The following is a 15,315-nucleotide window of genomic DNA, read 5'->3' as shown; positions in this document are numbered from 1 at the left end:
CGTAACACGGAGCAAACGATGCAGCCGGAAAGGCAAACTTGGGAACAACAACCGACAGGCAAGATGGCTTCACGCCAACGTGAAGAGCACTGGCCGGCTCTGGGCACGTAGATGCTGCCCACATTCTAAGAAACCTTGCTGAAGCAGGCTCACGCAACCCCAGATGAATAGTAAGGGACGCACAAGCTGTGGGAAGGCGAGAACTAGTAGAGGATAGAAACTCTGCCTTGACCGCGTGCCGTAACGGCCAACAACCTCCTCACGTTGCTGGGTCGGACTAGCGTAGGTCTGGCCAAATATATGATACGAGTGTAAAGAGCCACAACACCAATCCAACTACGAACCTTTGAGCCAAAGTAATATACAGGGCACACAATTTCCTTATGAAGACTGGCCACAACCATCACGCCTTGCCCGCAATCCGTATAGGACCATGAAATGTTGCAACATACTCCAAGCTGTAGGAGGTGCCCAGTTGTAGCCCTTGTATGAAACGCCAACCTGTACAGACCTGTGCATGCCTTGGCTGGTAGGCTGTCCGATAGAATAGGACACTGGTGGGGCTGGAGGCTATACAGTCCTCCTCTGTACTACTAGGTTGCTAAAGTAATGTTTGAAGTACTTCTTTTTGCAGTTTCAATGTCCTCATGTAGTTTCCTTAGGCTCTTGTTTCTTGAAGATTATGTTTCCACAGTTTCTTCAACTCTTCACTTAACACACGTAGGTTCCTCCTCAAATAATCATCGCCATAAAATATTGTAGTAAAATAACATCCAGTAGTCCAGGGTAAATTATGTGAGATGTTTATTTAAGTAGATAAAAGCCCCTCCAGGAGCAGCCTTCCTGCTGCTCAGCCCATTCTCCATCTGACTCTCTCGCTCAACCAACATTCCACTGCATCGCCATACACCAACATTCCACACACTCAGTCACACTGGCAAGCAGCAGGTATAACAGCAGTACCAAGGATACCAAGAGGAACTGAGCCAGGAGGGCCAGGACCAGAGCAAGAAGGATCAGTACCAAGACGACCAGGGGCAGGCTTGGGATTACAAGGAGGGCCATGACCATAGGACGAGAGACACAGAGTATCAGTTGGCGCAGAAAGACTAGTACCTGGGGGTAGCAGGACCAGGGTGAGGAAGATCAGGAGAACCACAATAGCTCGAGCGAGGAAGACTAAGGAGACTGAACCTGGGGGTATAGGAGGACCAGCACCATAATGACGAGGTTCAGAAGGACCCAGACAAAGAGAACCAGGACCAAGATGGCCCAGGCGATTAGATGCAGTGCTAGAAGAATCACGAGTACAAGACACAGGGCCAAGAAGACAAGAGCGAAGATGGGAAGGCCTAAGAGGACCAGAACACAAGATGGCAGGGGACCGACGGGGACAGCTGGACCAGACCAGGAATCGGATGAGCAGGGTCACAAGAATGGAGGTGAGAAAATGTTTATGTAAATTCAGCCTTATTATTTAGAATTTTTGAAATTAAGTCATGGATTAAAATATCTCTCTTGAGTTTATTTTCATGTGTGTGTGTGAAGCCAATATGTCTTTCCCTGATTTACTGGGAATATTAATTCTTATTCCAGTGACATTCAGCTCAATTACTTAGTAACATTGCTTTGCTCATGACTCCTTGACAGACTTCTTCTTCTGGCGGTCCAACAGCGAAGGGGTCGTTGGACAGCAGACTTTACACCATCCACCCTGTTTAGCTTAAAACCTGGCTGAAAGGGATAGGGAAAAAATAATGACCTCCCAGTGTGTTGGAGCCATTAGCTTGTTTGTTTTTGGAAATGAAATTTCACTTTGAGAGTTTGATTTTGAAAAACAAACAACCTTTGAAATGTGTGCAGGGCTGCTATCATGTCTGGAGTATTGTCTGTCAGACTTTTCCTTAATAGACAAGACCCTAGATGACAGTAGTTGCACATATTTTATTGCACCTCCACCCTTACGTTTTCACAAAAAAGTTCAATTCTTTTTGAGGTGCTACTCTGCAGACCAGATCCCACTCTGGAGTATGTTACTACACCAATTTATCTGAGAAACTCCCCCCTTTTCAAGAGTGCACACAAATAGATGCAAGAAAATATTTTCCATTTTTTTACCATAATTTTTTTAATGCAGGGTTGTTAATTGCATAATCAGTTTTGGCTCAGTCCATTGATCTCTTAATGACCTCACAAATCCTTGACAAGGTTTGGGATTATTTGACCCCTTCATTGGTAGATAAGCATTTCATGCAATATAAACTAAAAGTAACAAGAAACAATATTTAAGCAGGATTTTCTATCTTTCGTAGCAATTGTTATGTACAATAGATACTCTGCCAAAATTAAGAAATCAATAAATTCTATCGTCCACATATTAGTATACTAAAGAACAGTCTCAAACTGGTCACAGCGCACAACTTTCTTTTTGCAATGTTCACCATTCCACCATTATCCTTCTCCTTGCATCTTCATGACCTACACCTTTGTGTCAGGTACTTCCCCGAAGTTTTTGTAAGCAAAGTTATCACTCAAAGTCTTACTTCATGATTAATGATACATGTCTTTCGATCTATTTTTATTAAAACAGCATAATTTTAACTTCTCAATAAGCCCATTCACGCTAAGAGATGCCAAAAATGTATCCACCAACGTTGTCAGCAACAAAGTAAATGTGTCACACCACCTACCATCTTCGGGAAGTGCATACAGTATTTCACAAATCTGGAATGTCATTTGCATTATCAAAAGGTTAGATTCGATCAAATGTCTGCCTAAGCTTGACCATATGTCTTTTGTTCAAACTGCAACAGCAGGTGCCAAAACCTGTATGCCCAACATGGGAAGTTCAGCAAATAATGGTATGCAGCCAAAACACAATAGGTATTCTTGAAAGGGAAGAATCAGCCTCCTGACTCCTCTGTTACAGAACAGCACAATTCTTGGGGGCATGTGACATTCAACTTATTCACAACTCAGTCATTTCTATACTATGTTCATAGTGGTGGAAAAACTGATACCAAAATCACCCTTCCTATCAATGAAGCTATTCAGCCAGTACAGCAATATGTTTGCAGGGTAGGGATTTATTTTCAATCAAATGTAATGATGGAAATTGAAAGACTTCTCTTGCAAGTGATGATGAGTCTGACACTGTGAATGTCTCCAATATTGTCCAGCCAAAAAAGGGACTGGCAAAAGCAGCAACTGTGTACAGTTAGAGTTTTACAGTGGCAATTGAAAGAGAAAAGCACCTAGGGTCAAACCTTTATTGCATGATCAACTAACTGCATGTAGTATGCAGGTTCTCCAAACGTAATCTCTGTAAGGGCTACCACCAATCTGAAGTAGATCCGCAACCATGCAACACAACCACATTTTCCACTCATCTGGTCATGTACCATTATTTTCATCGGACATCTGGTATGTCACTTAAGGAGGTGCGCATGGCATTCCAGAAAGGTAGAATTGCCCTTAAATTTTCCTTGTTCATTTGTAGCAAACGTGAACTTAAATACATTGGCACACATACTGAGAGAAAGGGATGCATCCAAACCATTAGCAAGTGCAAAGACACCTAAGGCAACCATCTCAGTAATCTTAGGAGTGGCCATCTGTTGTTCTATGTACATTAAAGACTTTGTCACCACAAGTATTCCACTGAGGAACATAAAAAACAGAGCATAACATTTGACCGGACACTAGAATGTCAAGTTGTGTTTTGGAAAATGATGAGTGATTGGGCTTCAGGAGAAAGAATGCTCTATTTTTATCCAGAACTGTGCTCAGAACTCATGGTCAGTGCTAGTCCATTGGGAATGGGGCAATTTTGGCAATGCTTGACAGCTTTTAGGCTTGTGAGCACTATCATCTGTTCTGATAGGGATAGACCTTCAAAGACGCTGCCCCCCATAACAAGATTACTGGAATATAACCTCAAAACAATGCACAAACCAGAAAAACAATACAAGTCTTCACAATAAATGAGTAGGCATTCAATGCTTTGAACAAGTGACCCTTTATCAATAGCTGAGGAGTAACTCAATTTTGTATTACAGCAGTCAACCCCTGAGAATACGTCGTTGGCATGCATAGTGGAAATGACAAGGAAAGACATCACACTATTAAAAGTGCAGACAATAATGAGAAACTGGACGTAGAAGCATGTAAATGATGCCAGGGGGAACCTTAATAGGAGTTAGGTGAATAAATGAAGTATTTTCAGTAAGTGAATGAGTAATTGTCAGCGAACAAGGATACGGTCATAATCTGTAGCAAATGGATCATTATACCAGATAATTTGCTTCAACAAACTGTGAATATTGTGCATGACGGCCACTAAGTTAAGACTGCTGTCACAAAAAGATCTCCTACAGGAAACATGTGGTTCACAAAGGTGGACATCATGGTCAAAGACACAAAAAGATAATAGCACTTGTCCCTATAAGAGCAAACTACTGTGTTCTGAAGCTGTGCAGATTTCTGACTGGCCAACAGCTTAGTGAAGGTCACTGGCAGCTCACTTTTTAGGGCGACTGAACTCTAGATGCAGCCTGAGAGACTATAGAAACATGTCACTAAACTCCACAGGTGACCCTCTCAGCTACTGTTCTGAGGTGTTGTACGAACACGTTTCCCAGAAGGGCCCCTGGTGAACCTTATATAATTGCAAAGATTGTTAAGAGGCACAGAAGTAAATGAAAGCCCAAGGGGGCAGGAGAAGATATGTTTGTGTGTTCAGCATTATGACAGAGAAAACCAACAAAACAATCTAGTTGGTCACTGAACAGAAGTGACTGCATCTTGTTGAAAAGAGGGAGGAGCTCCACTCAGTAGCAGGCACAATGTCTAAGAGAGAGGGAATATAGAAACATGTCTTATGCATGAGTCTTATCACCCTTCCTGAGGACACATCGATACAATACTCAATGTGATTCAACCATACTGGCTTTGGTTAATGTCACTGACATTTTTACATTTTTATATTAGTTGTCAAAAAAGTTTAACAAGGTTCATAATTACGATGATGACGTGCCTAAAAGAAGACCTTCAAGAAGGCCTTTAGGAGTACCACAAAGAGTCTAAGAAGCACAAGTATATGGGTGATATTGGCTCCAAAACAGAGCAGTGAAGTTAAGTTTGTGGCTGGATGATAGCAAATCTGATGCTTTATTATCTGGAGAATGATGTGCAGGCCTCAAGCTTAGGTGTGGTTTAAATATCCATGTAAGCATGACAATACCAAAACATTTATAGAGCTATTCTATTACTTCTATCTTTTGCTTTTACCCAGGATGTTCCTATGTATTTTTCCCGTTTTGGATTAGTGTGGGAAGAGGCACACAAAGGTATCTCAGATCAGTCGCTTTGCACAGGACCCGACATTTGGCAGGAACAAATAAGTGTGGAAGTGTAGTAGCTGCAGCCAGGTGTGATGGCTCATGGTTGAGCCACTTTAAGTAGGACCTCTTATCTCGATACCATGGAGCCCATTCAAATCAATTGTTTTAATGCATGTGGATGATCGCAAACATCGTGTGCATTGGTTTTGCAATAATGAATATGAATAGTTCGGGGAGAAGATGTGGTCTGATGGCTAGATTGCGGACTTTGGAGCTGGGAAACCAAGGTTCGAGCCTCGGGGTCGCGTCCACATCCTGTGATCCTGGGCAAATCACTTTAATCTTCCCGTGCCTACCAAAAAAATGAATGTGTCCTTGTGTAACGTAACCGGTGCTCATGTAAAGTGCTCCAATACCTTCGGGTCGAGTTCGCGCTATATAAATTTGCAACAAAAAAAAATAGTGAGTGCGCTAGAACTGGAAACTGGTTACAATCACTTGTCACGCACCTATCCTTAACTTTACCCTCAATAAACTGATTAGGGCAGTTTGCTGAATGGTGTATCCTCGCATCAGTATTCATGTCATGCTGCCTCAGAGACTATGTTGGTGTCTCTCTGTCTTCCTTTGCCACTGTTTGCGTCTGCGTACCTCTGTCTCAGTGTCAATATACATTTCTTCCTTTCCCAGAGTAAATTTGTCCCTGTCTGGGTATCCATGTCTTCCTGCCCACGTGTGTTCTTTTTTCACAGGTCAATGTCTTTCAGAGGCCGGTTCACCATTTTCATTCCATTGCAATTGTTTGTTTTTAAAGGCCTTACTGGTCTTTGCAGACGCTCAGCCAATGAGCATGTTGAGGCTGTAGGAGTCTTGTGGCATCAGGCAATGATAGATGGTTGACTGTTTGACAGCAACCACATGAAAGAGCTATTATATCAAAGAGAACTTTCTTTCCTAAATGCAATCTAGCCTAGGTAACCAACAAAATTAATAAGGCCAATTTTCTTAAGGAAAGGACAACGAAAAATGCAATTATAAATGTTATTCAAAGCTTTACAAGGGTTCAAGTCCTTGCAACTTTCTCATATTAACAGTTGATAAGTAAATGTATGAATGTCTTTACACCATGACCATAAACATCACATGCGTATGTAATGTAGAAACATATTTGTGTTCATAAAGTGCTTGACCCTGCTGGTAAACAAGTCTGCAGCCGAAACACAAAGCAAAGTACATCAGAGACCTATCTTTGACAAGTACATAGATTCTGCTCCACAAGGCTTCAGAAGATGGCAAACAATAAATGGGTACTATGCGTGGGTATATGTCTGCGTTGGAATAATTCTACAATTTATTTAATTCAGCAATCACATTATCCTTTGTGATCAGGGTCCATGAATGAGGAATTGTTCCCCTCCCTGCAAATTTTCCACCATAATCTTTTTCCAGTATTGTTTGGAAATGGTGTACGTACCATTTCCAGTAGGATTGGCTTGAGGTGTCGGGCATGATACACCAATTTGCATAAGCTGGTCCTGCTTGTCGGTAATTCCTATAAGGAATTTGCACTTCGTCACTGAGAACAAGGAGACAGTTACTTGCCACGAGACTAGAACAAATGTCAGTGATCAAATTATCAGTTTGATACCACTGAATGCCACTGACAGCCTGAGGACGATGGTAATGAACACTGTGGTCACCATCATGACCAGAGATTGTATTTGTGCAAATGGCCTTGCAGAAGGGACACTGCTCCCAGCACCCACATAGCTGCTTTGCCAATATTTCATGTGGCTTCACGCGAAATGCCTTCAGACTAACTGTAGCAAAACCCTTCTTTAGACTTTTAACTCGACTTTCCCACGTTTTACACATTGCCTCCTTAAGAAACTCCAAGTCTTTGATTTGCTGATGTTCAATTCCTTTCAGGTCGTTTCGTGAAATGTTTAGATCATCACCAAGTTTTCTGCAAAGTGCATCCAACCACAATGAGGCACTGTTACTCTCATTTCCATTTCTGTCTTTGACCACCTGTGTGGCTTCACCAATGGCTGAAATAATGAGGTTTTGAAAAGAATCTAATGTGATGCTCAATAGATTTTTTAGCGTTTGATTTCCTTTATCTGTGCAATAATCTTGGACACATGTCTCAATGAAAGTCTCAAAAAACTCCTTTGTGAAATGAATGTACTGCCTGTATTGTTCAAAATCTTCCTTCTCTGCAAGATAGATTAGAATGTGTTTTTCCAACTTTGCTCTGTTGCCGTTGAATGCTGGGTAGTCAGACCGAATCAAATCTGCAACTTTAAGGGCTGCCACATCATAGACTGCATTCTGAATAGCTTCTTCAATCTTACTGCTCAAAAATTCTGAAAACGTAGTGATTGATGTTGCTCCTTCACATGATATCTTAAAACAGTTAAAGAAATCATCTCTCTTACTTTCAAGATAGACGACAGGATCATTTGATACCTGGAAATCTCTGTGAATATTAATGAACTTGTGTGCTGCAATGTTGCAAAGGTACAGTGATAAATCAATTTGATACGCTGCAGTTAGCTTATAATTGGAGTTATTGGATATTTTTTGCACCTCTTTACTTATTTCATTCAATATCTCATGGATGTAGTGTTCACTGTAATCCATGTTCTGTTGTCGTTTAGTTTCAGTATAGTCACGGACAAATTTTGCAAGTTGTTCTTTTATTTGTTTTATGCATTCCTTATCATGACCACTTAAAGTCTTAGAAATCCCAAACATTTTTGTCTTCATTTGAACGTGCTCAGAAACATTAAGGGAAAAGCTTTTCCTCTTGGATGCATCTTTAACCCTTGCTAATATACTATGATCCTGCCTAAACTGATCTAAGATAGCATTTTCTACATGGACCATGATATTAGGGTGCTCTTTGGAAGGGGCACTAGAGGATAATTCAGCCACCCACTGAATCCACAACTCATTAAAATTATCTGCAAGTTTTACTTCATCCAGTGTTTCATTTTTGAATGTTAATGCTAAGTCTTTGCTTTTTTTAAACAAATTGTCTTCATACTCCGACTTTCTCTGGCCCAATTTACTTTGACCTTTTTTAAATCTAATCAGTTCTCCACACTTGGTTTTCAGTTCTTCAATAAGCTCTTGTTTGAGAACCTGAAGCCTGTTTTCAACATTGACTCTCCACTGGACAAGTATTTCATAATCCCTGTCTTCAGTGAAATATACTTCGAGGTCCTTCCTAATGCCATCGTAATTTTCCTGAACTTGCTCTTCAATATGTGCATTCTCAATCTGGCTAATCTCCCCATTCATAATTCGGTTGTTGTATTTATTCTGTACATTCAGTATGTGCCTTCTGAGCTGCCAGGTCCAGTCATTAAACTTTGTTTCAAGTTTGCTGTAAGCAGAAATTTCCAAAGTATTCTTGAAACTAAAAACAAAATTTTCATTTAACAATGCTTTCCAAAGATCTTGAATGCGCCCACTTAATTGTGATATGCTTAAAACTCTAGATTGTGATTCTTTTTCTGCCATAAACAAAATCTGGGATCTAAGTTCCTGAACATTTTGACTGTAATTTGGGTTGAGAGGTGCCATTGGTGGATTCCCTTCCCATAGATGTGAAAAGTAATAAATGTGGCTATTTGCATCAAATGTAATAACATCATTGAAGCAAGTCACATCACATAGCTCTTGCTGTGCTGCTGTCCGAGTCATTTCATCTAGTTTCTGCTGAAGGCGTCTTCTACCCTCCATGTTTTTTTCACTGGCTGCTAAGTCTCCAACATTTTGATGAACAAACAAACAGCTTGGGGAGAGTTTCACTTGTTTCATTCTTAAGAAGGCCTGGACAGCAATCTGAAGGATATCCTGAATTTCAGAAGGATTTTCTCCGTAGATGTTTATTAAAGTCATGTTGCCGAGACCAATGACAAAGGTCGCTAGCTCATTGTCATGATTAAGCATTGATTTATTGTCCAATTCAGTGGCCCTGAGCCCTTCTGTGTCAACAACTAGAATGAAATCAAAGCCCACATCTAGCCTTAGATCTTGATCAACTCTAACCAATTGCATAAATGCTCCACGAGTACATCGCCCAGCACTGACAGCAAATTGCAGACCAAACATTGTGTTTAGTAAAGTAGATTTTCCTGTACTCTGAACACCAAGCACGGACAGAACATACAACTTTTTATCTCCTAGATTTCTAATTAATTCATCCAATACAGCTTTAATCCATTTAATTGGAACATATGAGGCATCACCATCCATCAACTCAATGGGGAACCCATGAGCCATCAAGTCTGCAGCAATTTTTGGAAGCTTGTTCAGATCATCATACCTTCCTGGCACGGCATCCAGTGCCTCATAGATCTGACCTACTTCTCTCATTAGATGTTCAAGGCCAAACATTGAAGCACTGATTTTATTGGATATTATTTCCAAATCTTTGTACACTGCATTATTCAAATTGCTTCTCTTACCTTTATCCACAAGAATTTTTGACCACAAAACATGGTATTGTTCACGAAGTTCCAAGAGTTGATCAGAGCTCAGCTCATCTATAAGCACCTTTAACCAATTCAGGAAATAGAGTTTTGTTTTAATTGAATGGGACTGTAATACTGTGATTAGTGACATCATTAGATCATTAATGGGATATGCTCTTTCCACCTGGGCCTGGCGTATGGCATTTTTTTCACATTCAATGTCACTTATATGCTCCTCTATGCTTCGGTTTCCTTTATGTCTCAAGCGCGTAAGCTCTTTGTCTTTCTCACACCATCTGTGCCACAAGCTTCCTTGAAGAGGAAGCAACTGTTCCTTCACATCTCCTACTTTTGCATCATCTAGGAGACACATCAGCGTTTTAGCAAGTTCATGGCCTTCTTTACATTCCTCATTGTCCTCGTCTATAAGGAATCCATGTTGTCGTGCAACACTTGCCCATTCATCTAGAGAGGATTTGTATTTCACAATCTGATCTAGAGTGCGGATTTCAGCAGAGGTTGATAACAAACTATTAATCACTGAAACTAGTACATCAATAATTTCAGATTTATTTCTGTTCTTGAGAGGAATTTTAACAACATTTCTAACTCTTACAGGAGGACCATTCTCCAAGCCAATGCACAGGCAAATTAATGGTTTTGGAGAACTCACAAGCTCTCTCAGTACTTGACTATCCATTGTGGTTTTGTCAGAACTAGAAAAAATTACTACATTGACAGATGAAATTTGCTGCAAGAAGCTAGCTTGCTTCACATGTTCTAGTGCATCCCCATGAAGATTAGTAAATGCAATACATTGGTGAAACTGGTCATCCTCTTTACCACTTGGGCAATACCAGAAGATTTCTGCAACACCTGCCATTAAGACAGAGTCACTTCTGCTACCACGGCAGTGTCGATGGAAAAATATATTATGACTGTGCTCACTCAGCAAAGTATTCATGAGCTGAGATTTAGAATGTTCAGACCTCCCCATTCTAAAGAACGAAACCATAGGAGTGCGGGCACCAGAATTTAATTGGGCACTGTGTTTTGCATTTCTAGATGTCATTTTAAATATTTTACTTTTCTGCAAATAGACTTGCCTAAAAGACCAAAGAGGGAATTCTACCTTTGAATTAGAGGGGTTTGGCACCAAAAATGGTAGTGCGAATTGACAAATGGCAAGCTTCATTGCAATCCACTGCCTCAGAAATTCATCAGCACAGTGATATATTGCCATTTGCAAATCCATAGGGTGCATAGGTGCGTGTTTTGCAATAGGTATTTCTTGTGACCTTTTGGGGGAACCAAAAAGGTCCAACATAATATCCAGGTTTTCATCAGGAGGGCATATTTCTTTAGCAGTGGTGACATAACACTGACCTTCCTTAGTGGTGGGCCTACAAATCATATCCCTTGCACGGTAGTCCATCATCATGAGCTTCTGTAGAAAACAAAAAGGAAGTTCACTGTCTTTGAGCGTCGGGCTTCCTGAGACGTGTAGAGTATACCGGTTTATAACGTGCACATGCTCCTGTGTCATTTTCATTGGAAAGTAATTTTCTAGACCAAGGTTTTGTATCAAGTCAAAAATGTCTTTATTTTTTATAACTGCTGGCATTTCAACAATTGTGGTACCATTGCCATCCATTTCGGAACTGTGAATGTTGAGTGCTCTAGAGATGTTGTTTAATTGTCCTACTAATCTTTCCTTGAGTATCACATCTTCAGTTTCCTCATACTTTCCTAAAATGAGGTTATGCAAGTCTTTCTCCAGCAATTTCAGATCATTGCATTGGTCATGTTTCTTAACAATATCAGACACTTTGATTGACACATAATCTTTAATATGATCCATCATGAAACCCAAACGCTCTTTTTTTTGTTTTAGGGTAACTTCCTTGGAATCAGCTGACACTGTTAAACTTGTCAAGAGGAGGAAAGCGTGAGCTCTATAAGGACTCTGATACTTAAGAACCAAGTATTCTTTGTGTGCATCCTGCATTTCATTGAGCATGAAGTCAATTTCAGAGCATCCCAAAAGGTACGGAAAGCAACTTATTTCCAAAGAGTAGCCCAATCGCAGCACAAATGAAAGTATTAGGAGCTCAAGGTCCTTTTGCTCTGTGGCTCTCAGAGCTTTTAAGAAAGAGTACAGAGAAAGGCCTATGTTACATGTGGACTTTACCTGAGCTTCATGCACTGCCTCAATGCAGTAGTGGGAACTAAAGCTGGTTTCTTTTAAGGCTCTTTTTTCTTCTTGTAAAACATGAATAAACTGATCAAAACTAGCGGTGCACATTTCCTTTTGTTCATTTTGAGACTGGTAAACCCACCTAATTATGGAGGAATAGCTATGAGGATTCTCAGAGGAATAGACATCATAATCTACTAGGCAGCGCACCTGAGTTTTGAGAAAGACAGTTTGAGGTGCAGGCAACCTTTCATACATTTCCATCACTTTGGTCAAGAAATCTGGAAGAGCTTTGTTGGAGAGGCATTCATTAATCCAGGTACTGTAGTTTTTAGTTTTTTCATTTAGTTTCTGTTTAAAGTCTATCAATTTCTTCAACTGCTCATCAGCATCTGTAACCTCCCAGGATTCAACCTCTTGTAGGAATGCTCGTGCTTCTTCTACCGCACTTGCAAGCTCTTCACCAAAGACCAAATTAACATTTTGCTTTGTTATGGCTTTGTAGGCTTCCATAAGCCCACTTGCTACCAGATGAACATCTTTAAAATCTTTCCTATGACATTCCAGGATTATGTCCCATACTGGTAGCAGGTTAAATGCTTGGTCAATTACACACCATGTTTTATTACTAGACAAAAGCCCAGATTTCCACTGCAGAAGAGAATCCACTTCAACAGGACCCCCAGTCTTGGAGACGGACAGTTGAATGTTTTTCTCAATAGATTCTGTGCTTTTTCCCCGGAAAGATGAATTTGATTGGGAATCAGACACACTCACACCACCTACTGCACTCCAGCTAAAGCCACTGTAGCTGGCTCCCACATAAATGTTAAGTGACTTGGTAGCTATTCCTTTTATCTCTTCTAGTTTGTCAGCCTTGAAGCCCTCAGATGAAGCTTTCCACATATATATGCCACCTAGATGGAAAGGACCCATGTCAAAATGTGATCCAAATGTGGAGAAAAACTTCCCATACCTAGCAGTAATCATCTGAAGTTTGTCTTGTTTGCTAGTGTGACTTAATAGTGCCTCAATTTTCTTTAGCTCACATAAGGCTGCAGCAGAAAGTCTTATCTGATGTTTTTGGAAGAAACAAGAGGCAAGCGGAATGTAGTTGTATTTTGTGGTGGAAATGTAAGCACGCTCAGTTGTCAATTTTCTCTTTTCATCGGACTCTGAAGCCTTGCTATTTTCAAACGAAAATCCCAAATATCCAACTTTGGCCTTGCAGCAGGCACTAAATCCTAGACTCTCTATGACTTTAGTGAATGTTGATTCCGATGTGGAGGATGAAAACTCCTTTGTCCGAAACTCAGGCCCTTTGTCTGGACCAAAGAAGCTGAAATTCTCTGGAATGGTAATTAGATTATCTCGTTTTCCTAAAATATCGTCCAGTTTATCAGTCTTGTATATCCCTTTCAGAATTCGTCCCCCTGATGCCCATTGTAAAACGTCCTTATCGCCTAGATTTTCACTTGAAGACAAAGAATCATCTGCAAGTTTTAACTCTTTGTGCAGGCCTTGTATGACATCAATAAGGGTGCCCCCAGATGGAGGCCAACATTCTTTAGGAATGCTCATCACCTCTCTCAGGTTCTCCAGTTTCTTTTGAACGACTTCATCATTTTGGCTTTTGCCCAGAGTCTGCATTTCTTTCAACTCCGTCAGTGTCACCTTTGCCTGCTCGTGAGCCTTTTTCATAATTTCCGAGCGTTCTTCTTGCAGTTTCTTCAGAGTTACTTTACTGTCTGGGATTCCAAATATTTTTTTCAATGCCTTCTTCTCCCAAGGAAGCTTCAAATATGGTTTTAGCCTCAGATAGTCTTCACGAGTTACATGTTTTATAGCTTGAGCACTGGTCACCCCAAGTGTCTTTTCCAGCTTAGGAAGCCAGTACACTCTATCCAGACCCTCATCATCAAGGATCTTCTCAAGCTGCTGTGGTCCAGTATCTGCCAGGGCCAGATGGCCAAGTGGCTCTTTCTCCTCAGGCAACATTCCTGAAACAAAAGAAAACAAAGTCTTCAGAAGCAAAGCACAGGCAATGCGTAGATAATTACAGTTCACTCAGTTTACATATTGTTTCAAACAAATTAATAATAGAAATAAGTGACAGAGGCGGAATGATGGAAAGAGGGTTTGTGGTGATTCTTTCACATGAGTTGATGTACTAGTGCCATTTTGATTGACTTACAATGGAAAGAACAGTCTTCAGAATTCACACACCTGTAACTGGAGTCCACTTCTAGTCCACCCATGAAAATGTCTGAAAGGGGTTCTTTAACAAAACAATGGCTCTCACTACAGTGGAGATCAGCATATATTATATCAAGAAGAAACTTTAGTAGTCTACTTCTTGTGCAGGCATATCAAAAACTTCTTACCTAAGCACTTATGGCCTCATTTATGAAAAGTGACGCATTGCTGCGAGAAAACAGCGATGCGTCACTTTTCATTGCGCCCTCCCCGCGACACCAATGATGCGTCATATTTACAGTACGACGCATCATGTCGCAAGGAGTTACAGATACGTCAGTATATCTGACATATCTGTAGGCGCAAAAATGACGCATTGCTGGAGTGGGTCACAAAAGTGGGGCAAGTTCCATGTGAAATGTGCCTGCGTCAGTCTTACGCCTGCAGGCGTAAGATGTTGACGCATTTGTGTCCTAGAAGTGGCACAGTGAAATCTTATAGAGGCCTACTTGCGTCAGAACGCCCCCCGCATACATTATACCTGGTGCAGGTATAATGTGGCGCAGGGGTTTACAAAGTGACGCATCTAGGTAGATGCGTCACTTTGTAAATATGGTGCAACAAGGCTCATTTTTTACGCCGCTGGTGCTTCACAAAAGGTGAAGCACCAGCGGCGCAAAAATGACGCAAGGGCTCATAAATAAGCCCCTTAGTGTCTTTTTGTAGTTCATACTCACTAATCAGGGAACCTGTAATTAATTATACCCTGCATCATTCTTTAGTATTTGATTCTAAACAACCACTTAGTCTGTGTGTCAATTTCAAATGTATGTATATAACTGAAAGTCAGAGGAAATAATCAGACAGTGAGTGAAGTCTTAAACTAAATGAAATGAGAGTATGGGAGTATCCATGGAGGACCCCACGCTCAACAGTGTAATATATAGATCGATAAGAGTTAAGCAGCAAATTAAGGTGCTCGGTTGACTACAAGAGAATGGAACTTGTCCTAGGGCCAGAAGCTGTCACTAATTGAATAGAGCCTGGGCAATAAAATAGGATTTATTGGCGCTAAACAGAACCAACTAGGAGG

General features: G+C 40.7%; 1 protein-coding gene across 2 annotated transcripts in view; it reads right to left on the bottom strand.

Annotated features, from left to right (window-relative positions):
- Positions 1-2,109: 2,109 nt before the first annotated feature.
- The window catches only part of LOC146799172 (interferon-induced very large GTPase 1-like), a 139,340-nt gene continuing 126,134 nt past the window's right edge, over positions 2,110-15,315 (bottom strand). For both annotated transcript variants that reach the window (XM_085626592.1, XM_085626593.1), the window contains one exon: positions 2,110-14,026. In XM_085626592.1, the coding sequence (XP_085482718.1) occupies positions 6,687-14,026 (7,340 nt within the window). In that variant the 3' untranslated portion in view covers positions 2,110-6,686. The remainder of the gene's footprint in view (positions 14,027-15,315) is intronic.

Source organism: Triturus cristatus, chromosome 9 (genome assembly GCF_964204655.1).
Source record: "Triturus cristatus chromosome 9, aTriCri1.1, whole genome shotgun sequence".
NCBI classification, from domain to species: Eukaryota; Metazoa; Chordata; class Amphibia; order Caudata; family Salamandridae; genus Triturus; species Triturus cristatus.
The sequence above is the reverse complement of the archived record's forward strand: the minus strand, read 5'-3'. Positions and strand labels throughout refer to the sequence as shown.